At 37.6% G+C, this 27960-nt stretch overlaps 1 protein-coding gene and 1 long non-coding RNA gene across 7 annotated transcripts in view; one reads left to right on the top strand and one right to left on the bottom strand.

Moving 5' to 3' along the window:
• Positions 1-27960, bottom strand: part of VTI1A (vesicle transport through interaction with t-SNAREs 1A) — a 267370-nt gene that overhangs the window by 151108 nt on the left and 88302 nt on the right. For 2 of the 6 annotated variants that reach the window (XM_080598013.1, XM_080598015.1), the window contains one exon: positions 18716-19052. The exons of the other annotated variants lie outside the window; for them this stretch is intronic. In XM_080598013.1, the coding sequence (XP_080454139.1) occupies positions 18919-19052 (134 nt within the window). In that variant the 3' untranslated portion in view covers positions 18716-18918. Of the gene's footprint in view, positions 1-18715; positions 19053-27960 lie in introns of those variants that run through there. 6 annotated transcript variants of the gene reach the window in all.
• Positions 3377-26215, top strand: LOC308197497. The gene is made up of 3 exons (XR_013952989.1): positions 3377-17187; positions 18938-19069; positions 22753-26215. It is a non-coding gene; the product is annotated as an uncharacterized lncRNA (long non-coding RNA).

Raw genomic sequence — 27960 nt, 5'->3', positions numbered from 1 at the left:
GATGTGTTTTTTCCAGAAAGCCAAATGCTTTCAGTGTACCAGCCGTAAGTGTAGTCCTACATGCTAGGACTACAACTACCACAGAGGATTGTAGCAATTTGGGGTAACAAAGGTTAAGGTCAACCCAGAATGAAATAGTTTGACGTGGTTTGCGAATACTGAAAAGTTTCATTTCAAGATTTCCAACTAAAACAAAACATTCCAGTGTTTCCAAGCCAAAACTCTGCAGAGCTTCCTGTTCAGTGAGGGGAAAAAAAAAAAAAGACCAATGTTTTAACTTTCCACTTGGATTTGAAATAAAAAGGGTTGAAAAAATGGTATTTCCAAAGACAAAGCCTAGATATGACTAACCTCATAGGTTATACATTTAGAAGATACTAGAAATTGAAATGATACAATTCTTGCTTCACAAATACACGTCCTAAGTTAATAATTCCTATGGCCAGCTCCACCAGGCCATTAGTCCTGTACAACTGACCTAGAATTGCTTCCTTCCCTAGTCATAGCCAAGTTGCAGCTTCATCTCTTTTTAATGCTGAGTGCTAGAAGATCTCAGAGTAGCTACTAGAAATAAGTAAAAAGGTATAAAAGGAGCAATGGAATTATTAACCACCCACATCAGGTAAGGTAGGTAACATACAGCAATTAATATCTTGCTAAATCGGAATACTTTCTCCTCTTCGGACTGGATTTAAATGTAACAGTAATAAAAAAGAAATAAGTGAATACTTCTTTACTCAGTTTCCTCAACATCAACATAATTTTGATGTGAAGTTATTTTTTGAGATATGACATTGAAAACCTTTAGTGTGACACTAGAAAACTTATAATGCCCAAAATATTTTTTCTATGAATGTAGCTGTATCACAAATTAAAAAAAAAAGCCTTTATATTTTGAATTATTTAATAAAAAACAAATGCAAAGCTGGCAGCTAAAATACTAAATGTAATAAACTCTTTGAATTAAGAGTTAAGTAATACCAAGAAAAATGAAGTGGAAACGCATTCATTTATAATGTTCTCTAATCGAGATTGTGAAGCTTGTTGCAATAGAAAGACTGCCCTGAATAAATTCATTGTATTTTTAAATAGAGAAATTTCAGAGAACATAGTAGTTAGTAAATATTTAAAACCTTTGTGGTATAGGCTTAAACCTCAAAATAACAAGGAAATGACAACTGTTTATTTTTCTCCACATAAAACTGGAAGTTATTGTAAGGTCATTATACTGCATGCCTGTTTTCTCTTTAAGAAGTAAATAATTACACCACTGATTTGAGTAGACCTGCCAGTAAGTCTACATGTGGTTAAGTCAGATAGACCGATGCTCTAAAATTGGCAAGTAGCTAGCTCCCACAAGCTATTAAGCAACTCTGAGGTCTAGGTAGCTCACAGCCCTTTTATCATATGTCTCTCAACAGAAAAAAAGAAAAAAAAACACATTTAGACTATGGCTGTTGTGCAACCTTTGAACAAGGTTCTGCATATTCCACGATAACACAGAAGCAGAATTTGATGCAGTGTTCTCTCTCAGCTGCAATATTCAGCTGCAACATCTAAGCTCTCTTCAGAAACACATTTCTAACTCTCACAGGCACAAGAAAAGTCTTCATAGATGGAAAATGAAAACAATTTACAATGACATAACTATGTTGTTGAGTTTGCAAGCAGCCTGAAATAATGACTGCGATGCCACTGCAATGAGGATTGCGTCAAATTAATGGCTGTAATCAAACAATGGACTGTTGGTTGGTTACATGCTATTGCTAATCATTGCTGTGCTGAAGATTTCAGCACTACTGTCAGTATGTGTTTCCTTTCTTCTTTTCAGGTACCAAGCCCTGAGCGGAAGGAAGCTTTGCTTGGTACTATGAAAGTTCCATCATGCAAGCTCTGCAGCTAACAGTGAACTGCAACTGGGCAGCTGCAGTGATCTCTAAATAAACAGTACCTATATGTCCTATATAAATAAAATTCTTTTATATTTAATCAAGTAAAACCCTTTATCAAATTGAATAAATCTGCTGATTCAAACCCAGATTCAAAACAAAACAAAACTAGCTAAACCACTCACATCATGGGTTAGAGGATGTCTCAAAGTCCTTTATCTAATTCTACATCCAAATGGAAACATGAAAGCTGTATTATGCTGGTGACAGGACTGCCATCACACCAGCTCTAAGAAAAACTGAGGCTCCTCCTCTAGCGATTTCATGGGACAGCACACACAGGAGGCAGCTACGGGAATGACTAACACAAAGAAATACAGGGGCCAAGGAACGCAGTGGACAAACTTACATGGTAGTACAAAGAACACGCTTGCATGGAAGAGTTTGCTGGCTGTAGAAGGCCAAGCAAATAACTAAGCATAAAGTTGAGCTCAGTGCAGAAACCTCAGCACAAAGGTGGATAAAGCAGATAGGCATTTGTAGCATCCCATATGAGAGTATTAAGGTACTCCCCCTCCAGCTGAACTGCATCTGCCCCTTTTTAAGTAACTGAAAACAAACAAATGAACAAACAAGCACCCATATACCGGATGTTCCTCATATTAAAGATTTCCCTGAGCCAGATTCTAAAGGGAAATGCCATACATTGAGGGCTGGCAGTAAGTCTGAAATTCAAGTCTTGCTTGTTCATTAAGCCACAAAATGGTGACCTCTGTTAGGTCTCCAGTTTGTGGTACAGTCTAATTTCCACTGGTGAAGAAGCTCAATGTTACAGTGACAGCTGATAGTGACCTCTAGTTAGCAATCATACCGCTGAGGAATGGAGTTGTGGAAAACCGAGCCACTTTTCCTTCTGGAGCATGGAAAAGCATTTTGCCAGGGCAGAATATGAATAATTCACTGCTGTTACATGAATGCTGGTTACAAAGAATGCCGGTTTCAATATTCCAATCAACCAACATTTTCTTCTTCAGCAATGAAAGTATTAAAATAAAAAGTATAAAGAAGAGAAAGATGATCAAACAATTGCAGATGATATCAAGTTCACTTACAGACCAGCACAGCGGAAGATGAAACAAGTTTTGGAAAAAGACTAAAACAAACAGAAGGGGAGTTGCAAGAATAAACAAACAAATAATTCCTTTGCCTTGAAGTTCAAGCAGCAGTTTGATGTTTTTAATGGAAATACTCTTTTTCTTCTCTATAGTTTTGCTATATTATTGATATTTATTATTTGCTAAATATCAAAATTATAGATAGATTCTTTAAAACTTGGGCTTTTTAGCCATGTGATGACAATGCATCTGAAAGGATCAACATATATGCTTTCTGAATAACTATATTTCTGATTTTTTTTTCTCCTTCTTTCTCATTTTTATGCTGTAAATTTGCCATCTGATGATACATTTGGGCATAAATCCTACAAAAACAGATAAACAAAATCAGAATTACAGTAGTAAAGCTATGCAGATGTCTAAATATTTGCAGGTGTCTTAGACAATAAGCTTTCAGGGCAAGAAGTACATATGTGTGATTAGTTAAGCAGTACATTTTAGGATGCTTGAAATATATGTCATAATAAGGTTAACTCTGCAGTGTATTTTTCTTTGGCTCACCAAATTAAATACAGCATAAGCCTTCTATATTGTATTTTCTTTCTACACTTTCCATATGTACACATACATAAGTATTTATACATTACATACAGGCATAAACATATTTTCATGCTACATATTCATCACACAGGTTACATTCTACCAGTAATGTATCCTGGTCAACAGCAAGCAACCACTCTTATCCTAAAAATTGTTTAGTTGCAAAAATGTTAATGAAATCCACAGAAACACTTCGGAACCATTTTTTTAATCTCATTACCATATCAAGGAGCTCCCTGTTAATCACTGTCCAAATTCATTTGGATTTATTGTATCACAGTTATGCTTACAATTAAATGCCACAAGGTCCCAGTCAGATTAAACAAATGATTTTTCCTGTAGTCCTTACAGGACTAGTAGTGACAAATCACATGGAAATAAAATATATCATAATTAATTAGCAGAGGCCCATAGATAACCTCTCCCACAAATCTCCATGGGCAATTTTAATAGGTTTCAATATTTAAATATAAAACCCTATGAAATTGCTTAAAATTTCAAGAAATACTTGCACTTGTTATAGGTAATGAATATGTCAGTCATAATTTTTTATTACATAATTATTTCTTTAGGGATGTTAGAAACAAGTAATTATTTTCTTAAAAATGAATCAGCAGCCACTATTTTAAGAGTGCCATTGTGAATGAAATACTATCAAACAATTGTTGTATTACTAACAACTGACATAGAGAAAAGAAACATTTCCTTATCAAAGCATGTAACATCTCACCATTGTAAAAAAAAAAAAGTTTAATCTTCTTTACAGAAGCTTCAGTAAGCTAGTAGGAATTACAGGAAGATAACTCATCTTAATATTAAGCATGAATGCCAATATGAAGAAAAAGGGGTTGGCTTCTTTAGTCTGATTTCCAATAGCACATGTCAGCTGTTCATTCCTCTTGTATGTGTTTGGGAAAGTAACAAGAGGACAGTATTTTGGAGATCCGTGGAAAAAATCTTCACATACAGGAAGAAATATTTTGTCAATACTATGATCTGGCCACGGCAAACTCCCTGCTTAAGAAATAGTAAAATCTACCTAATTCAATGTAAAACAATACGTCCCCCGAATGGACAGGATGGAACACATGAAAATTGCCAAACAACAAAAAAAATCATTTACTTCCAGAGTTAAGCATTCATCTGAATGACTTGGACTTGTTTATCAAGTAAAGCCACTGGTGTTCCTTCACAAAATCTTCAGTAAATCATCTTTTGTCTGCCTTCAATCTCTTCAAAACATCAAAATGTCTCATTTCTCATTCATTCCTTGCTAACGTTCACTTAGGGGGATATTCAAAAATGTCTGTGCTGGTTCGGAAAGACTGGTCTCCTGACGCTGGAGAGGAAGGAACCTAACTTAAAATAAATGTTTAATCATGAAATTATTGAACTGAATTTAGCCTTGACATCTCTGTAATGTCAAAAGAAAGTCTTCAAGCTAAATAGGAAATCATACAAAATACCCAAATATCTACTTTGGATAGGAACTTAACTTCAGCCTAGAGCAGAGTAATTTATCTTGAGCCATTGACGAGCTAAAGAGCAAGTTATCTTTTCTTTCTTCAGTTATTCTAACTTGAGTTACATAATTACGGTAGCCAATTTGCAGTATTCAAACAACCTATGTGGAAAAAAAAATATGTCTCTCACAAATTGTACAACTTCTTTCCTTTGGAAGCATCCCATATTGATTGCTGTGTTTGGCAGAAAAACAGCAAGCTTTGTTAGAGAAAGGTGGACAGTTAAGGCTAATCTTCTAGTTTTATGAAGCCTGTGGGACAGTGTCGTGATATACCGACAGTCAGGTGTGTATGTATAGGTATGTATATATGTAAATGTTACAACATTCTCCAAGTCAAAATATCAGATGGGAGAAGAAAGAAAAAAACTAATTTGGCCTCTCTAGCAGGAATGAATAAATACACTGGAATTTGTAATACAGCCCTTCAGACTGTAAAGAGTGGCAAAAATAGAAGTTTAAAATACATAGATATGTTTTGCAAACACTTTTTCTCAAATCAAATAGCTATAACACAAGATTTTCAAGAAATAAGAGTTCAAAAGGGGAAAAATAATCAGCTGGGGATTAAAGACAACTTCATAAACTTTAGAATAAAAATTTGAAAAAGCAATTAAGAAAATCAGCTTTTTCACAAAAAAGTAGCTTTGAAGGACTATAAAATTCAAGCAAAAATATGATGAAAGTGCACATGAACAATAAAATAATCTTGCAAAATTTTAAAGTACCTATGGAAACTTCTGGATATAAAGAGCTGAAGGCACATACACAGATACCCCACATCATGCTCCTGCAGCAAAATGGCCATAAACTCTTCAATAAGCAGACACAGGAAAATTGTGTCAATACAGGTCTGATGGCGAGCCATAGTACAGACAGAGTTCGGCACTGTTCTGGACAGATGTTTCCCAGACATTTATTCTGCTCCTGTTTGCCAGACTTTAGATAAACCAGTTGGGCTATCAAGATTCATGTCAGGGCTTGGATTAACAGCTCAGGACGTGAGAGCACAAACAGACATTACTTTATGTTCCCTGTGTTCACCCAAGCCTTGCTGTATTCTCCTCAGTCGTATCTGATGTTACTTCAGAACAGATGCTTTGACCATTAAGTATCCTCCCATTTCTGCTGCAGGGTAAATTTTCAATTCACTAAGTGTAAATACCTCGAAGTGTAAAGTTAATAGTACATCAAGAGGTCTCACAAAATTACCTATTGCTGTATAGATGAGGAGGTCTGTACCTGTGCCCTTCAGTGGCAGCTCACCATTAGATTAGTTTAGTTATAGGATGAAATCATACCCACTATTCATGAGCAGAATTAATTTTTGTTGAGGCTCTGTATGTAGCAAAATAGCCAGAACCAGTCAGTGGGTGATGGAGGCAATCATCATTAGCTGACCAACTGTGCACTCATAAAAGAACAGGAGCCAAGAACTGAGTTTCAGATAGCACAGAAAGTACTTGAAAGGTTGTTTTCAGTGAGCTAGAAAATAGGAAGCTAGTGGCATATAAAACAAGGAGAGGTAATGCAAAGAAGCAACAGGCTTGGAAGCTATTTGAAGCAGCAATGAGAATGGAAAAAAAAGCAACAACACTATGATAAAATCAAAAAAGTATTAATATGTGAAAAGATCTGGAAACGTGTGGATGCTCAGGGAATACTATATATTAGGGGTGTCGTGTAAGTCAGATTTGCAAACCTCATGTGTCACCTAGATATTAGAACCTACTGAGATTAGAGCTGAAAATCTGCCACTGAAGGACCAGAAGCAGTTGGTAGAAACACTTGTGACCAAAAGATGTGGAAAGTTTAAGCTTTAATACACAGGAAAATTCTGCAAAAATCAACCAATGTTTGTTAATCAAACCTACAAAATCCCCATGATAAAAATAAACCCATCAATAGGGTTGCCAACCACCACCGTTAACCTTTACAGAACTGTTTTTTTTAATATTTCTGAATACAAGCAGTGACATAGGTTTGTCTTTTGTTTAGTTCAACATACATTGTTTTTCTTATAACAGCTTCCATTTTATAGAAACCCATGAGATTTCAACAACTTTATGAAGACAAAAAATAATTATATACTTTTAAATTTACTTGAAACCTTATGAAAAAATAAATACATAATTGTTAAACCAAAGTAGTATCTAATCAGTTGCCTTTCACATCCTAACACTGACCCTAATCTCTGGGGTGTAAACAAACATGCATACTTTGTGCAAACTTTAATCATAAAAAAGAATTAAATATATTCCAACATAAATATTTCAGCAAATAGCCATGTGAAGGAACATGAATGTTTAATTTAGACATCACCTCTGTCATTATCTGTTAGACATCATGCCAGTGTTTCTCCTCTGGGAATTCCAAAATATAACCAAGTTTCCAGTGCCTAACTGAAAACGATATTTCTCCTTACCCACACAATGCCCATCTACTTCTAGGAACATTTATGTATTTTAACAATTCGTAACAAGATTCGACAAAATCTTTCTCCAAGTTGAACATTACCTGCATTTGGTCAGTCCATGTTTTTACTAATACTACCTACGAAGCCTGAATAATCTTCCATTGCCTTGTTTATGCAGGAAGGAAGGATCTAGCATAAAGGCCAGACTCTAACAGGTTGACTTACAGAAAATACCATCTTCTTTCAACTATTTCCACTAAAGCACAAGTAATTGCCAAATTCCTCAACTAGAACGTACCACTGTGGTCAACTGCAAGATCCAGTGATATAGTGAACATCCTTTCATCTATTCAAGAGCTTAGCAACAACATGTGAGATAGGAAGATATGAGTTTTTAGTGTTTCTCGCAGAGACTAGAGACATGGCTTAAATGAAAGAGACCAGGTGAAGAAAAATGTATGGTTTCCATACGCTTTGTGATTCTAGATAGTGCTTCTTTCCTAATTGCATAAATGTGCCTTTGATCTACACAGCCTCAACTACACAGCCACGTGATGACCTGCAATTCTACGTGAACTATGGTTCCTCTTTGGGTATAGACCATGAACAAAGTTTAGCTGAGTGTCTGGAGAGGCCTGGATACACAATACAATAAATGTGTCTACCTGGAATGAAGTTCTGTTCGTGAACTGAGTTCATTCTTCTGTGTACACACATACCGTTTCATGAACACTAGAAATCTGTATATAAATAGCACCCTAACATTAAGGTTTTGCTCTTCAATCACTGTACATATTAAGTCTAAAAAAAAGAATGAAAATATAAGTCATCATTTTGGAAGCACACACTGCAGCATTTCCATGAAACCAGATATTCAAGTGCAGAACAGGCATTTCTCAGAGCACGCTGTTGAACTCTTAATGGGGTATCAGAATGTGAAAGCAACTCGAAAAGAGCCGCAACTGCAGCATTTTACAGTGTCCTTGTTCTCCTTTTCTCTATCTACTCTCGCCTGAAGCGTTCTAACAAATAAAAAGGTCAAGATGGGATATATGTCCATGGCCTTTTAACCACATTTTATTTTTGGGGATCTCAAGTTAAACTTCAGGTATTTACTGAAGTCACCTCAACATTCTCAGTACCTCCCCATGGGAAAGTTCTATTTGCAAGAATGGGTAACTGAAGATAGCTACAAATTTTTAATGAGAGAATTAATATATTACTATGTATATAAAGTGGATATTAGAAAAGAGATCAACAGCAAGAAACACTGCAATCAAATACATGTCTAGCTCAGAATCAGCCACAGAACATCTATCCTATAAGCCAACATACACCAGAAACAGAAGGTCCTTGCAGAATCCTTTAACAAACATGAAAAAAGCCTATAAGATTAAAAGCCACCATTACTGTGCTTGAGTGGAAGAGCATGAGAAAGATCAAGGACGTGCCGGCGTTCTAAGCCCTTGAAAACCTGGGTGACTTCTTCAAAAGTCACAAACGAGCACAGAAAGCAGACCCTGTTCCACACTAAGAAGGAAAGCCAAAAAATCCACAAACCTACTTCCTGCTGATCTGGCCAGGGGTAAAAAGATCCCTCATAGCTGAAAAGCTGGTGAATTACATAACACTTATAGTATATGCAGGGTGCACAGAGGTTTTAATGGCAATAACAATGGCTATTCTTATCCTATGTCTAAGTATGGACAGCTTCAGAAGATAGTGGAGAAAAAACCACACACTTTTGTGGTGTATAAAAAGGTCTTGTTATTTGCTTACTCTCATTTTTGATACTTTTGTGATTTAGGAGAAAGGACATCAATTTTTGAAGTGAACAAAACAGGAGAAATCTTCATTTCTGTTGCAGGCCTTCACGCCTATAATAATTAGTTTAAAACTGGCTTATTGGCTGACAGATTGCCATTCAAAGCAAGAAATAAGAATTTGTTTCCAAGTGGAACAATAAAAGGAACTGGAGTTGGCCCATAGGTAACTCTCATATTGAAATCATAAAGTAATGTAGGTTGCCTAAACAGACTGTGAAGCAATAAATTAATCAATCAACAAAATATCCAATCCACATCATATGTTTAACCTGGCTTTGTAAACTGAAATTCTGACTGGCAGAACTTTCAGCCACAAGGGGAGAAGAGCACAGCTTTACCTTTAACACACGTTCATTAACTTCATTTGTATAAAAGATAAGAACCAGTGTTTGTCTATATATGTAAGTTGTGAAAGGACAGCAGCTGTGTCCTTTACTTCATAACATACTTTTGGAGATGGCTATAGAAAGAAGACAACCACCATCAACACTGGCTGAAATTGAAAAAGTTAATTTTCTTTGGAGAAAAGGTACAAAAGTAGTTCATGTGCTCGGTCTAGAACTGGATATGCATGCACATATCAAATTTTATCCATATCAATTATGTAAGTGATATATTTGACATAGCATTAAGTAACTACTTTGTGTTTTGGGGATTTATATAAAATCTGCCAATGCATTTGAAGATAGACCGCACAAACCTTAACCATATAGATGTTGTCTTCCCTTCTGACTGCTGTGCTATGCAAGGGAACAAATTCTGTATTTCGGAAGCTCAGAGAAGTGTAGACCACATCTCTAAGTTGGTGAATCATAGGATCATAAAATCATTTAGGTTGGAAAAGATCTACAAGATCATCAAGTGCAACCATCACCTAACACTACCAATAATGACTGTGCTTGCTAACCCAGGAAAGGTCCAAACAGAAAGCCATAACACCTATACTCCAAATAAGATGACTTGCTAGCTAGTTCCTGAATGATTTGGTGTTGACCCTAAAATATTTGAGATGCTTCTGCATTTCTGGGCAGCATGAGGCACTTGTGGAAGGAGTTTTCCACAAAAGCAAAAGGCATTAATTACCACTACACTTTGAGTAAAGGACCATGCCTCAAAATAACTGTGACTGGAACAGCAGAGGAAGAAATTAATAGTCCACAAGGTTTGATGGAAGATTTTCAGGATTTCTAAGGTCTGCACTAGCGGAATAAGCAGAAAAATATGGAGCAGTCAGACAGGAACAGTATTATGGGGCATAGTACTGGATGTTGGAAACCTCCTGCACTTAACTCCTAACATTTCTTTTTCTCCCAAACCTCATGTACCCTGTTCTTAGTAGTTCAGTTCCAGGACTCTGGCTATAGGTAGCTGATGAAATTGCTGCAAGCCCAGGGGCATCCATTCACTGCCCGAACTGAATGTTCTTACTCCATTATGTACTTCTAAACCACTGCAGTTACAGAGAAAAGTACATCAGTTTAAGCCACCATTGCAAGCCAGCATTGATTGCAACAAAGCAGTAATTAATATACAATTGGTTATCGTTGCTCATCTGAGAAGCAAATCATGAAGCTACCACAGCTGAATTGATCACAATCATCCATTCACATCCTAAATCATACCATGTGCTTGTACAGTACTCACTACAGTGAAGTCTAGATTATAGTTTGAGCCTTTAAGCACTATACTAATTGAATAACAAAGTAATGATAATAAGCAACAGAAGTTTTAAAGAAACTTCAGCATATACATTTTGCACCCAACACCCTGCAATTATCCCATTGATAAGTACAATTTTAAGTATCAAAAATCTGGTTAATTAAATTTTCTCAGTCTACCAGGCTTAAACTTTTAACAATGCTTCCTTTGAAAAGAAATTAAAAAGAACTAACCTGAACACTTTAAAAAAAAAAGGGGGGGTGGGTGGGGGGGAAGAGAGCAAATAAAAAAACAAAACACAGTGGCCAAACACTGAAAGAAACCCTTTAAGTATGTCCTATATTTTGGAGTTGATCAAATTCCTGGCCTATTTGCAGAAAACTCATTTAGATGTTAATAGCATGCACTATGGAAAGCAAAAGTAAATTAAAAAAAAAAAAGAAAAAGAAATAGTAAATGAAAAAGCTACTTGACTGAGGCTGCCCAGTGCTGGCATGCACAGAAGCTGCAGTTGCTACTAAAAGGCAGTGCTGAACGCTTATTAAAATATACCCGAGTCCTACACAATGCCAGGCAAAATTACAACTCTTAAAAAGATACCTAATCTCACAACTCCTGTGGTCTACATTGCTGAGAAAAGACAGCAATGGATTAAGAAACTCTTCAACTTTTTAGCTCCAAGAGTCTTCCCTCATCTTTAGACTTCTCTTTAAGGATTAGCTCCTCATCATTTTAAACATATATGCATACGTATATACGTATTTAAAGATGCATCTTATCACAAACATCTTTGATATATATCTCGTATATGAGTTTCTGAGAAAAGAATCAAATAGCATGACAGTGACTATAAGGAAGTAGTCACAACTTCGGTGCCACATCAGGTACAGCGCAGGATAAAGCCTGCTATAGGCACAGCCCTTACACAGTCTGGGGCCGTGCATGCCAGCTAGCTTTCCGCCAGGTAGCACTGCCAGCACTATGCAGTATTTTTCCTGGGATATTGTTCTGCGCTGACCACAAACCGAAGCACAAACTTTATGAGCAACAACTCCAGCAACTTCAGAAATGGCACCAGGCCAGCAGGACACACCCTGGAGTGCATTACAGCACTGCCTTGTAAACTCTTTTATTAATTTCACAATAAATACTCAGAAATCAGACTTTTTTGCAGGTGATAATGAAACATAAAATCAAGGCAAAACAGATGGGTGATAAATTCTTGGCACCAGACTAGTTTAAGTGAGTTTTAGCATCTCTTTCCGGCAGGCCCAGCCCTGCTCCTGCTCTGGATGCCTCAGCAGCGCACATCGCCATGGCCTTTCACTAAGTACTTCGCCTCTCTCACGCTGCCTTTAAAGTTTCAGTTACCATTACAAAATCCAAATGTGGAAAGGTTTAACACTTGATTTGGTTTTGTTCAGGTTAAAATCCACTGCTGCAGTTCAGGGTAAAACTTTTTTAAAAGATCCATAAACTTTTTATGCACTTTTCAGCTCAATACCAGCTCATTTTTCTTTGATGACATCAGTGCAGCAGTGCCTTTCCTGCTTCAAAAAGGGACTAAACTACTGAGAACTTTCAATAGTTCCATAAAATGAGGCCTATACCCCAAAAGGGGAAAGTAAGTAACATCGCAGCTCTCCTCCCTTCACACCACTTCTCCAGCTGTCAGAGGAAAATTACAAATGGCCAAGCTTAAATGGAAGATTTGAAAAAAATCACAGAAAATCTATAAATGAATCAGAGCTAGAAAACGCATAGGGTTGCATTAACAAATCTCTCACAAACTGAAGGCCGCACGGTCTGTTTGAAGACAAAAAATCGTGGACTTTATCTCTACAAACCTGATTCAGCTTTGGAAATCCCTGGCCCGTTTGAAGAGATTGATATTGGGCTTCACGGCTACAGACCTGAGTTAACTCTGGAAACCCCCAGTCCGAGGTATAAAGGCTGATGAGATTGTATTAGCCAGTTTGCCTCTCTCCAGAAAAGCACCATTTTTATTCATGCTGATCTGTGCTGGAGAAAGAGGGAGTGAACAAAGGCAGCGAACTGTTTGCCCTGGGCTAAGACCTGCCCCTCGCCACCTCTGGCGGCACACAGACACGCGAAGGCCCTGGGAGCATGGAGCACGTGGTGGCTTCCCCCTTCTAGTTCCTGCTGTGCAGTTGCATCCAGCAAAAATACAAGTCGTGGCCAACACAGGTGGTTTCCCTTCCCTTCAGAATGACCCTTATATCCTGTTGCACCACCCAGCTTAAAACTGTGTCCACTTTGTCACCACTGAGCCTGCCAAAATTGCAGACGGGGGGATAAGCTGCCCAAGAGTGGTATAAACCACTTTTGTCATACAAGGAAGCATATGACTGGAAGCTGTGTCTACGCTAAGGACTGGTTCAAGAGCAGGACCACATCTGCTTATACAAACCACTAACCTCCCTGACCTGTGCAAACCCATAAAAAAGAGTAGCGATGTCCTGAGCGCTGAGGACTCGACTCTGCTTGCTCACAAATAGCCCAGACGCTACACAGGCCAGGAGCAGTGATAGTCAGTATAATATATTTTCTGGCTGTGGTTATTGAAGGTTGCTACAATTAAAACCATAAATAAAACAAACTTAAGTCTGTACTCTGCATTAGAGATGTTCATTTGCTGCTAAAGTCATAATGACCCATACATAAGGCCATCCTGATTCCTCTGCTGGTCTACTTGGACTGACAGACGGGATTCAACACACCGGCAGGCACACGCCGCAGCCCTAGTGGGGGGATCCACATGGTCCACACCCATGGGAGTCTGCTCTTGAAATCAGAAAAGGGAGAAAGCCTGTGGGAACTCGTCTCCTGCTTTAACCTCACTCATCCAGCAGTATCAATGTCTATGAATTGCAGAAGCTATGGGAAAGAACAAAGAGAAACTGCATAAAACCTAGTTATTTTAACAATCTATTTTGTACAGTAATTAATCAGATCAGCTCTCTATGGGGCTCCAAATATCCTAAGGTAAACTTAATTCACTGTAATCAAATTAAAAACTATTGAGCTAAAAGTTACAATGCCTAGTAAGGATAAAAAATATCCCTATAAAAACTCCAGACTTTTTAAAGAGGGGAACTAGCAGCTATGCAGAAACCAAACGGCAGAACAAGAGAACATACAGTGCAGAAATGCCCCAAATCAGAAAATACCACAAAGAAAAATGTTTATTTTGATCCTTCATTCTAGCTTCTAAAAGCTTTCATCTTAAAATGAATCGCAGTATTATGTTCAAAGGTGAATGATACAATGTTTTCAGGGATATAGCATGCGTTAGATAGAGCTGACTGTCACCTTGCTTTCTTTAATGTAAAAGTCTGAATTGCAAAGTCGGTTCTAAGCTAATGATTGTACTTCCCATTCTTTACAAGCAGAACAGAAACTGTTTTGAAAATGGAATTGTGTAGTATCCATAAAATAAACAATTTATGCAACTGTATTAGTACATTTTTCCATTCACGACAGCATACAAAAATTTTCTTGTATACACATGTGCTCACCTTGAAACAATTCAATAATTTGTTCATGTGAACATGTGTGGCCTATGGATTGCCTGTGAACTATTTGTCCTAGATACTATTTTGATTACTTGCAATTCTTATTTTTCTCTCTGCAACACAAGATTAATCACCTCCATCTCACGTTATTGTTCTTACTTGCTGACTGGATGAACCCCAAAGAACTTTCATATTCACATGCCTGAGACAAATATTCATAATTACATACCTTTGCATGATTATCTCTTACCATTTCTTTTCTCTGGAACATTCCCTCCATTAAACACTTACTATTAGGAACACTCAAAGTGAATAAAAAGCAATGTGAATAACTAAAAAGGCATTCACAGTATTCTTCTAATGAATGCTAACAATCATTCTTTCTCTAAGCTAACAGCATCATTCCAGACAATGAGTAAACAAAACAAAAAATAACTCCAGAACACCATCCAGAATGCAATTACATCAAAAAAAATTCTACTATAGTATTACACGTAAGAAAAAAATCCAAAACAAACAGGAAGTTTTACTGGAAAACAGTTTTCCTGGGGAGTTTTCCTTTTAAAAATAGCCTGAGAGCCAGAAGTTTGCATATCCCCCTACCCTCTGAAAATTGGATGATAGATCTTACTTTTCCTAAAATTATTACTGAACTTATGTTCAGAAATACAAGCTCAATGACTACTTGATTTGTTAGGAGAATGAAAAGGGATAAACAACTCAAAGTGTTCTGAATAAATGGCAATTTAGCAGAAATACAGTGTTTCCTTGAATGCTCTTTTGGCTATGAGCAATAACGCTGCCACAAAAATCTGGTTTGCATCATCCAAATGCTTGAAAAAAGAACACATAATTTAGGAAAAAAATGATGGCTGCCACTTAGCCATAAAGAGCAGCACTAGTGTTAGAAATAGCTTTTCTACGATATTTTTGTTCATGTTCTGTTTTTTTTTTTTCAGCAGTAGAAGTAATTACGGTGGTTTGTGAGGGCAGCGTTTAGTGCTATTACCCTTTAAACACCGTACACAAACACTGAGCCTGACTCCAGGAAGGTTGAATGTGGCCACAAGCAGGGCAGCAGCCACATCCTTGCCTTCAACCCTTCAAGGAGCCCCAGTGATTTCACGAGAAGTAAAGGCTGCTCTCAAGCAGAGGTGTGTTGCCTTTGATCCAATTTCTTGTCTGTTTGAAAGAAGCACTCTTTCACACTTTATATGATAATTTTATGCACAATACTTTAACCTAGAAGAGCCAAGTGGAATGACCTCCTTTTGGTTTCACAGACAGGAAATTCTTTCACTTTCCTTAGGAAATGGAGCCCAATGCCAAATCTCTTCTCCTACCTGTGCTCTGTGAACTTTGTATTTCTACCTCCAGGAAGATCTTTTACAAGCCTGAGAAGCTTCTTCAAAGAAAGGCAACCTTACAAAGCTAGGGAAGGATTTCTGAAACAGGATCACTGATAAAATGGGCACTGATGACGACAGTGTGGGCCTAGGCAGATTTGAAGCTCAGGATGCATTAGGTGAGGATTTTACCACCTGTGTTTGAGGACTTAGCTTGTATCAGCCCAATCTACTGCAGTGACCCCTTAGGGTGCAAGTCTGATTAGGCCTCTGCAAAGGCCAGCTGTGAGGTGTGCAGAAGCTCTGGAGCGTGCTGCCAGCCTGCACCGCCACTCCCGCACCCAGCGCTGCCTCCCCAGCTCAGCGCCGAGACCCTATGCAGCCAGCAGAAGACTGCGAGAGTGTGCAAGGAGAAATGCACTCTGCTTCAGCTCCTCTCTCTTGGCACAGAGCTCGATTTTACTTTGGCGTATAATTCACAATTAATTCAGATGTTTGTAGACAATGTGCAAGTGCTCGGCTGAATGCCAGCTCATTTTTCTCCTATTTTTACTCAACCTTCTTTTGTAATAATTTTCTAGGAAGGTGCCTTTGAGACTGGCTCTCTAACTTCCTCCCGAGCCTCAGAGGGACTCCGTTGTACTGACCCTCCAGCTAGCTGGGGGAGACTGGAAAACTGGCCTTCACCATCTGAATGACAGGCAGGAAACAAAGAACGCGGGAGTTTCTGCAGCCCCAGCGTAACATGAATCACTTCCTCCAGAAATGAGTGATAATAGCATGCATATCGCATGAATCCTTTGCTGTGTTTTTAACCCTTACTGGGAAAAAAAAAAAAAGCAAGTCACTAGTAAGGGTGGTGCACTGTGAACATAAGTCTCGCTCCGCACTTAGCATGAGACCACAGGGATGGCCCATTTAACACTTGGTTTTGCTCCAATTACGAAGCTCTTTGGTATTCCCTTCCTCTTGCAGCAACCCGTCAGCTGACTGCAACAAAGTCAATACACCAGTTTGCACAGTTTATAAAAATCAAATACACTTTATCAACCAGCTGACTGGCACATGAAGCGTGGTCACTTTAACGGCTAGGTGTGGAATCAGCAAAAATGCAAGTAGCACCACAGGACAAACCTCTCAGTTCACAGAAGAAATATTACCTTTCCAATCGATGGATTAAGTGCCCTGTAACTGGCTTGCACAAAGGGCGTGTCTGCCTAATTGGGCTAATTGCAAGGAGCATATTGAGCACCCCACATTCCTCAGCCCAGACAATAGGTAAGTGACACACCTAATCCGTTTAAATGGGATGCCTGGTGTTGCCTGCAAATCTGTTTATACTGTTTACCAAATGTGAATTAGTATTTGCTAGCATAAATGCCCTGCTGTGCAGATCTTTGTTAACTTCAGGCTACTTCCTTGTTCTCTTAAAGCTGTTAAATGAGTCAATCTGGCCCTAATATGCTGCAGTGCTCTGTCTACTACTTATCTTGCACGACTATTGTTTTCTAATGCATCCTCATGAAACCCTAAAAAGGTCTTCATTGTGACAACAATTTGTTCAATAATTACAGCTTCTCATGAAAAAAGACCAATACACTCGCTGGAAAATCAAATATCCAGATGGGGGGTAGAGGGAGGAAGAGATAAAGGCAAGCTCAAAGTACTTCAAAAAAAAAAAAAGACAGGTCTGGTATAAGAAGTCTATAAGCTATTTGGCATTCTCATCATTACAGAAACAGAAAATTAATTAATGACTATGCATTTTACATAGTCTCTTAGGAGTCTATAGGGATACTGCATCAGGGAAAAGGTTAATTTGCGTGGTCTTTGTGTTGCTCTTTGGCTCACAAAGTGATTGAAAGCAATGCTGTCTGTTATTAACAAAGCATTGACCATTCAATCCTCTGTGCCCAAGGTATGGAAGCTGTGGTCTGTGCTCCAAACTGTTTACAAAACAAACACACTTACAAAGGAACTAGTAACAAAATTGACCTTGTATCTTCAGCTCTAATAAAAAAAATAAAACAACACCAAACCCACCATGAATATTATGGTTTCTATATATCAGCAAAAAAAAACCACTGAAGGCCTCAGTTAACTTTTCAGACCGTACTTAACTCTTCAGATAGCAGGGGGCAGGGATGCCACCCAGACGAGCACTCAAATCATATACACGCAGATCTGTCCAGGGCATGAGTTTACAACTTGACAGCAGTGGCTTTCTGTGACCTCTCAAATTTACCTTCTGACCCTGTGACTCCTTGATCACCACCTCAGTAGAAAAACAATTTTGCCAAACCTAGCTGTGATGTTCTGCCAGATGAGGAAAGAGACAACTGCGAGCCTGGCCTTACTTCAGTGCTGTGGCTGCAATAAACGAATAGCCTCCTAGCCTTTCAGTATTTCAGAAAGTTTCCTTCTCTCCCTCTGCTCTCCTTGAGCAAGTGGGACAAGCCGTGATCACCACCAGAAGTCCTCTATCACTTTAAGAACAGAAACAAGAAGACCCGTACCATTTTTATACTTCTGTTCATTCTTTTCAACTCATTCTAACTCCTTCCCCTGGGAGTTAGCCCTCCACCAAAAGTTTCTTTCAGCGGAGCACCAGCTCTGTCTATTAAGCTTACCCACCCCTGCTTAGCCTTAACACTGCTTTCTTTGTACTTGCCTGGTGAACTGACCAGCTCCGCAGTACAATGGCTACAATTACTAAATTACACTGCCTGTCACTACCTTTTGTATCACACCTCTAACAGGTGTCATTACCATGATAGGCAAATTGTAATAATCTATTCACAGCCCCCACAGTCTTAATAATGTAGTTTATTTTATTTTATTTTACATAATGTATGCGTGAATACCGCAAGCGGCCTGAATGGCTGGTAAATACGCGGGGCTGAAAGACTGAACTGCAGACACAAACAGCAGCGCTCAGGACAACAAAACCGAATGCTACCACACTCCTGATACAGTGAATACATACACAGATGCATTAAAATAGGAATATTAATAAATGTGGTTACAGAAAACACATCGGTCTGAAGAAGGCACACAAGGCACTCCTGAGAAGCAGTTGTTCCCCTTCCCTGACTCACTGGGGGTGTCTGGAAGGACACCAGCACACGCTCTCCTGAGGACCCCTGCAAAACACAGCCAGGTGAGCAAAGTGGGAGAAAGCCCTGTAGGTTATAAATCGTATGAACACAGCAATCTAAAGCAGATTTTGAGTATACATTTAATTTAACGACACAAAGAGATCTGGATTGCATGATTCACACAGAAGACAAATGTTTAAGCAAGGTTTAACCAAACCAGTGTAAAACTTCTTTACACAGGTCAATGGCAGCTGCCATACCCAGTGATAAATATACCGATACCTTGCTGTTTGCTGTTTTTTGCGGCCTGACTCATTACTGTCTTATTTCATTTGTACACCAGCACAAATTCACCGGCTTTATTGACTGGTATAAAAGGTCACGCAGTAGCAAAATGGGTTCCTGGAACCCAACCTGATAATGAAGGCATTGACAGCCCTATCAAGACAGTTTGAATTTCCTCAATGCAATGCACAGCTAGAAACAAAATGCACAAAACTTCACGCACTGGCAATTTAATACCTGGATTAAAAAAAATGAAACAGTGCCAGCCACCCTGAGCTGAGAATCTCCCCTTTTTAATTCACACTGCCAAGAAACTCTGGATGAACAGAACGGTCTTGAAAGAAGCCCTAATGGATAAAATCATTTTCTTCTTGTTTCATTTAAAACTCGAATTCCAAAGTTAAGACCTTTTAGCATTGTAGGGTATTGTATGAACTCGGTTGTTTGTTCTAGCTAGGACAAACACAAGAAGAGAGATGGCCTGAGAAGTGTTATTTTGATTTGGTGGTAGTTTGGATACTAATGCAGATAAGAATGATGGTTCTTGGTCTTTAAAAAAAATACTCTAACTCAGAGCTTAGGGAAATTTTGATCCATTAAAGACCTGGTATGTAATTTCTGTGGGGGCAGTTAGTTATAACCCAGACAGCTTTTTATAGTTTCTTGCCAGTCATTCAATGTTGCTCATCTGAAGAAAGCAGGGTAGGTGGAAGCGGTGCAAACTAGGACAGACACCTCACGTTTATATGTATATCAAAACTATTATTCTTTCAGTTATCGTGGGTTAAAATTCCATAAACAAATATTAAAATCACATGTCTGACATACACAATAATGCAGTCATTTTTCTAGTTGTACTGCTTGCACACAAAGAAATTTCTGAAACAGAGGATGAGAAGCAACCAAATGATCAAGTTCCTTAAAAATGCACGCTGGTGAGGCGCTAGCTGATATTAGCTCACCTCTTCTCAGTATGGGATTTTGACTTACAAAGCAGTGGAGAGACAAAGAAAAACAAATGAATAACGAGCAAAAGAACCTGACACTTCATACACTGCAGTGGGAGGGATAGAACATATCTTTTCCAACAATGTTGTCCTTAAGCAATTCTTGATAGTCAACTTCCCTACGTGGAATGGGAAGTTGAATATGAAGGAGACTCAACCTTCCAGAAATTTGCAAGTTGATGGTGAAGAACAAAAGAGAAGCTAGAACTATTGGATCTCACATTCTTGCCATCTCCTAAGGAAAGGAACATGATTAGGAAAGCTAACACAGACTTTAAGGTTGTCTGTCCTTTAAACTGGTTCATACCAGCAATTGCAAGTGCTGTATTGGAAATGTCAGCATGCTTCTCTGTAATACCTAATACTTTGTCCCAGAAAAAGGTAGAGAAGACAAACTTTTTTTTTTTCCTAAAGGTTTTCAAAGAACAAAACAAAAAAAAAAACACATTCAAATGATTAACAGTATTTTGGGGTCTCAATCAGTCTCTTGACTTTAGGGTCTCATCTGCTAACACTGCTCACCTTTTACAAATAAGTCACTTCAGATAATGTCATGAGATTACTGACATGAATAATGCAAGAAGTAGTCACTGCTTAAAGATGGAAACCTAAATGTTGAGAGGTCAAATTCAACCTTAAAATTTCACACAGTAGAATCAGATGCCTAATTACAAGCTCATCCCCATTGTTAATTACAAATGGCCACTAGTGGGACACTTCTGATCACGGCAATGTTACCTACATGCCCCTCCTTTACCAGCAATTTGACTGTCGTTTCTGGCCCTACACCATCCCTTGGAATGGCTACAGCTAACTGCAAGAATCCCACTACACAGCTGTATTTCTGCTGCAAGTTTGTCATCTCCTCACAGAGCTGTTTGTTAGTGTCATAAAAATGAGATGCAGTTGAAAGGATATAAATTGTGCCTTATCCTATCACTGTATTCTTCCACTTTGCATACAGCACTTACTAAGTTTGCAAATAGGACATGCTTCGGGATGTTCCTGCTTCAGAAAACAACAAATTCCTGTAAGTCATAGCATGCAGCCCAGGAGATGTCAATCTTGCAGACAGGTGAAAAAAAAATTAGGATTCTGACACTTCTCCTGCCAGAGGGACACACTGCAATACACCAAGAAAAGTAGGTGAGCTACTTTGAAGCACATGCCCTCCAGGCCACATCCCATTTTAAAACTCTAACATCACCATCAAATCATAATAAAAAAGCCAGCAGGGATCTCTGTTATTCATAGGCAGGAAAAAAAAAAAAAAAGTATCACCCCACCTAAGACACTGACTTGCAGTCATTCTACAGGCCCCGTGATTAAAGTATGGACTGTGGCAGGAGAAAGAGGGTGGCAAAGGCAGGAGCAAGATGGGGGCTTTATCATGGTCTTTTCTCTGCACTAAAGGCTGCAAAGGAGATGTTGATGTTATCAGCACATGAGAGAGAAATGGCATATTAGGGTCGTCACTTGTGGTACCAACTTCTATAGTCCACAGAAGTTTCCATGGTACTTGTAGACGTGACTTACTCTTCTGCTGATCTCAGTTGTGGGAATTGCATGTTTAAGAGGAGGAAAACATGAAACATGGGTGCTCAGGAGACCTTATTTCACTCTTTACCACATTTTCTACAGTTAGACAAAGTAAACCAGCCTTGGTATGACACACTGTGATAACTTGGCAAACATAAAAGATAAAAGCAACGCAGAGGCTGCCTCATGGTGTCTTGCAAAATCTTTGTGAATAACCCGTGAATCATATTCTCCTGAAACGCAATACCAAACTGAATTGAAAGCTTACTTCTCCAGTCCATATTTTAAAAAGGGTGTTGAATAACTGAGAAGTACAGAGAAGGGCTACAAAAAAGATTTACAAACTGGAGGTAAAAAACCACATATTTTACAGTGAGGGATTTAAGAAATTCAAGCAGTTATCATGATAAAACTGAAAAGAGACCTAGTTTCAGTCCTTAAATATTTTCATGACAGGATGTTCCAGTTAATTATGCAGTTACTAGTCTTTCAGAAAAGGGAATATGAAGAATTTGGACTGGACCTCAAAGCCAGGCACTCAGAATAGCAACAGGATGTCCTACTCCTTTAAATGCAAAGTGATTCACTTTTGGAATGATAAGAGAGGAAAGAAGGTGACTTCACTATCTCTTAATACCTTCAAACCAATGGTGGTTGCTTTTCTGGAGAAGATATTTTCATGTTAACAATTTTCTGAGTTCAACACTGAAAAAATTAGGTGAGATTCTCTGTCTTTCTTTTATACAGTAGGTGAGACTAGATGATTTAGTAGTTGCTCCGTCCTTAAAATCTAAGAATTCATGAACTGTCAATATCTAATCATTTTCCTCCATCGGGTATGACAGCAGCCTCTCTCTCTTTCTCTCTCCACTTCAGTTTAAGTTCAAACTCGTCAAATATCTCTCTCTCTCTAGGGCACACACAAGGCAACTGTCACAGAAAACTTTGAGTAGATGATGCTGAACCTACACAGTGCAAATCCAGCCTTTTCAGTATGACCCTTTGGAAGGGTCCATAAGTATGAAGAAATATGGAAAAAGAGATTAAATAGGTACAGAGTGGCACAAGCCTCTTCGTTCATAGGACCCAAAATTAAATTCTTAAGAAATGGGAGCACTTACTACTTAAATCTTTGTGCAGCATTTAGGAGTCATTGCAGCAGCGAACTATTTAAAAAACAAAGCAACACAAAACAAAACAAACAAGCAAAACAAATTACTTTAACAAACACCCTATAACAATCTTCCCGGACCTATTTTCTTCATTTTACAAGGTCTAATGTAAGCCATCCCCACTGCCACCCCAGCAACAAGAACTTCAGAATAAGTCACTGCTCTCCATATACCATACCGAGGCCACGACTGAACAGGTTACTGCTCCCTCAGAATGAAAACATCAGTAGGGGAGCTAAAATTTTTCTCAGATATAGTTTCAAATGACAGACACATGACTGGGAATACAAGTCCATTCTCAGATAAAGAGGGGGCCTCATTTTACGATGACTTCATTAGAATACCCCCCCCCCTTTACACAAACTAGAGTAGTTTCTTTAGTACTTCCAAGCTTAAGACCTGCACATACATATATATATTAAGACAGAGAGAGAAAAGAGGATGAGAGAAACGTTGTGCATCTAGGTATACATACAAAAGTGACATACAATCTCACATAGCCTTATAAGGCTGTAGGAGTTATTTCAAATTTTTTTCATGATAGCAAATAGTTACATTAGTCTTGTATCTCTCAGTCCATTACTATCATTGAACTGAGCAATTGGTTTTAACACATTCAGTCATTGCTTCTACAAATTCAACAACTAAACCTTAGATCTAGCATGCTTCTAGGTACTCAAGTGCTGCGCTGTAATGATCAAATTATTGAAAAAAGTTAAGTGGACACATTTATCAGAATGTTAACACTTTTAGCATTTGCCTAAATAAAATAAAATCTGGAAAAGATCCCTTCCGTAAGCTGTCCATGATCTGAAGAATAAATATGTGATTTTATCTTGACCGATTTTGTCTACTTTATCTATAACACACAATTTAACATACTGCACGAGACAGAAGTTTTCACGTTAAATCTGGGCTGACCAATTTTGTTCTAGCCTCCGGATTTATGTTAAGTATTTATCTGACATCAGAATTAAATGACAGTACCAATAGCAGAATTAAGATTTAAATAAAAAATACATGATCCGAGAAAACTTGTCTCTTACAGGAACGTGTGGGCATATGTAGCTTTTGGTTCAAGCTCAAAATAACTACAACAGAGTTCTTCAACTTTCTACCATTCCAACTCTCCCAATTCATGCCCTTTCGCTTTTCCTTTGCTGCCTGTGCTGTTTTCTCATTATATCATCTACCCATAATCTTCAGGTTGTTTTTACCATGCCAGGTCTAAAATCTTGCAGATTCTTCCTGCATAATGCCAAAATACAGGCTCTTTTATCACCTGATATGTAAACTTTCTGCCCAGGCTTTCATCAACTTTTGCACTAGTTTCTCAAATAATCTCCTCACTGGCTTTGACAAAAATGAATCCTGCTGTTTTCTAGCCAGTGATTTGGACCATTTAAAGGACACTTTGGAGTACTTCCGTCTACTTCCTTCACCCCTACTTCCCCTTTCCATTCCTCCTCATGTCGTATTTCACTTGTTCATCTTCATTTTCAAATCCTGGCTAACCACACTTTATCAATTTTCATTCATAATATCCTCTTGGCAAATACGTATGACTGGCCAAAGAGACAAACTCTCCAGCAGTCAAATCTGCAAGCAAATACCCATTCTCCCACTCTCCCCCTGCTCATCATAGTTGGAAGGATTTTCAAACGCACCTACAATTGCCTGCTATTTTTCCTTATGAACTTCTCAACCCCTCTGTTAAAACTCCATTGCTATAATACTTACAAGAAAAAAATACAAGCCAAAACTTTGCAAAAACATGCAATCTGCAAATGAATCAACGCTAATACTCATCACTGTTCTTCTCTCCTTTTCTACCTGTTAATCTTCTTCTTTCTTCCCCTGACTGTCTGGTAGGGTTTTAGGGTAGGAAACATTTTTCCCCCAGCATTTATACAACAAATAACAAAACAGAATCCTGATCCAAGACAAGGTTCTTAGTTCTATAATAGAAATTGCAATGTAATATATATACTAAAAATAATTACAAGGCCAGAGATCTGTTGGACTGCATTAAACATTCAAGCTGTAGATACTGCAAATCTCCTAACCACAGCTGCGCCAGCATAAAATAAGCCTTGCCCCGTGCCACTGTACAACATTTATACAACTTCACTTTAATATGCTAGAAAACAAGGAGGAGTTTCTGATTACTTTGTAATTATTTTATATATACAAGGTAGGTATACTTCAAACCTAATGACTCTGTCTGCTGCTCTTTATACTGTAATTTCTGCTATGCTTTTTTTAGCGATCACAGACATATGTCTCCTAACCAAATTAAGTACATACACATTTAAGTGACAGCACATTTCCAGAATACATCATTATATGTTGGTAATGAAAAACTACAACATCACTACATATAAACTTATAAAAATACAAGAATAATACCCTGATAGAATCACATTAGGAAAAAAATGCATTATATTGTTATAACATTTGAAATTAATATTAAAGAGTTTTGAAAATGACCATTTAAAAATGTATCCTGCTTCATTAGAAGTGATCTTATCAGTACCAAACAGAATTTGTTTCAGGTAAGTCGGAGCCTGAATCCACAGTGACATGAGAGAAAAACCAGCCACAGTTATACAAAAGATTCAAATAATGATTAAAGATAGCACGTCCCACTAAAAGAACTTTTTTCTCACAAAAATTCATAAAAAGAACACATACATAGACACACAGAAACATGCAAAAACAATTATAATGAGAAGAGTCAGAAAGAAAAATAGATTGTCTGCAGATAACAAACTGGTACTTAAAAATAAAGCACACATTTCTAAACAGAAGGTTTTCTGAAACAGAAACAGCAACTTCAGCAGCATATCACAGACCTACACAGTATGAAGTTTATCTCACCAATCAGTTATTAACTGAAGGTGTAATAGTTCCATTACAGAAGGTAATTCACTCATTTTTTAATGCCTTCCTTTCATTAAGTGACTGCTAATTTCATATAAATGTTCTTACATTTTCCATGTATTGTACCCTATTTATGATTCAAAAAGTGGAAATACCCAATATATAATACTAAAAGACAACAAAACCCAGGAAACTAAAATTGTTAAACACCCTGCTCAGAGGTTCTGCCCCCTCCCCCCATATTAGACTTGGTTAGTGTTTATGCAAATACATTACTAATGTGTATTACAAATTAAGCAGAACAGAATAATCTTTTGCTTAGACTTACAGAATATTTTACATCTTCAATTAGATGAGCAGCAATAATATTCACTTTGACTTCTCAAATCCCTTTCACAAATAGAGAGGTTAATTGGTTGATCTTATGGTATGGATGAAATTCAATACCTAAATTAAAAGCATATGCATATATGTATGTATATATATATATATGTATACACACAGATATACAAACATATCTATCTATCTATCTATAAAAGTATCTTTACAGTTTTTGAAAAAGTTACTTTAAATAGAGTAACAGACAGCTTTAGAAATGAATTAAGTTTAAATCCTGTTCAGGAATAACACCTTTTAACTACATATATATCAAGCGTATTTTAAAATACAACCAGATGCCTTTTTTTTTTTTTGTAAATTTATTATTAATATCCCTGGTATGCAGATAAATGTTTAATAGGATATTGATATCCATTTCAAAAGAACAAATAAGTGTGTTATAAGCACTGTATTAAAAAGTAACTACAGCATATTTACGGATACAAAAAAAATCTAATAGGGTCAAACTTATAAGACACTGACAAACATTACAAGTAGGTACTTAGAAAGATGCTGCATTTTCCCCCAAATCCATTATGGTAACAAACACAAAAAGATGCTGATATCCAGTTCTGTTAAGTACATCTTCCCACCCATTACACAGTAACAAGTAAGAAAACAGTTTTATCTGACTGGTAGCTCAACGGCGCAGCCTATGTGTGCAAAAGTATATCACAAGAAGTGGATAGTTATATGTGAGTGCCAATCCTCTGGTTTTGTTTCATTCAGATAACGAAACATACCTGCTTTAGATAAGTGATCAGCTGCATAAATGAAAGACTATTTTAATATAATAAGCATACTCATAGATGGAAATTCATGAAATTATCCACAACATAACAGATGAAACTGAAGTGATTCTGTGCAGAATTCATAAACAAGCAAAATTTACATTTTTTCCCTTTATATCTAGGTCTGAACCAATGATTCGCATTCATCTTTTATTAGAAAGATGCTACAGATGCTTATAAAGATGCTTATAAAATTTCACTTCATAGCCTTTAAAACGTACGTTTGGATGTAATAGTATTGCTTGGTTTGTGTTTGTTTTCAGAGACAAAACATGTAAACAGATTTACACTTGTTTTCAAATATTATAAATTCAAAGTGTAAAATACATTACTAACCTGGTATATGTAACAAGAAATTAAGCCAGAAATTTTACAGAAGCATGCAAACGTAAGCACCAACAAAACTCTCCTTCTTTAGATGCATGTAACATGAAATAGCTCTCCCACCTTTCCCTCCCCAAACCTCACACAGTTCAAAACAACTAAACGCAGCAATTCAACTTAAATATGATTGCAACCAATTAGAGCATAGGGTGATCTAAGTATGGATTGTAACAATTGGGCTACAGCAATTTTCAGAGAGAGGAGAGAGAGAGAGAGAGACCAGCTTGCATATCTAAAGAACCGGGTTCTGACTGTTTTCTAAAATATTTTGTCCATCCCAAGTGGATGTCCCAAACCAAACAATGCCATGCTATAACCTCTATCACTTGTTATGTGCAAGCTGAACAATGTTAGGGGGTCAAGAGCAGAATGCAAGCAGTGCATTCTGCTTAAAGAAACACTCTCCTAGCTACTTTTCCAGATCTTAAAATAAAACCCAAAGTAATACAACTGTTGTTGTTTTTTAGATTGTATTCCTCTTCCCAACAAAATATAAACATGCATCGGCAGAAAT

Source organism: Anser brachyrhynchus (genome assembly GCF_964034855.1).
Source record: "Anser brachyrhynchus genome assembly, chromosome: 6".
NCBI lineage: Eukaryota > Metazoa > Chordata > Aves > Anseriformes > Anatidae > Anser > Anser brachyrhynchus.
The sequence above is the reverse complement of the archived record's forward strand: the minus strand, read 5'-3'. Positions and strand labels throughout refer to the sequence as shown.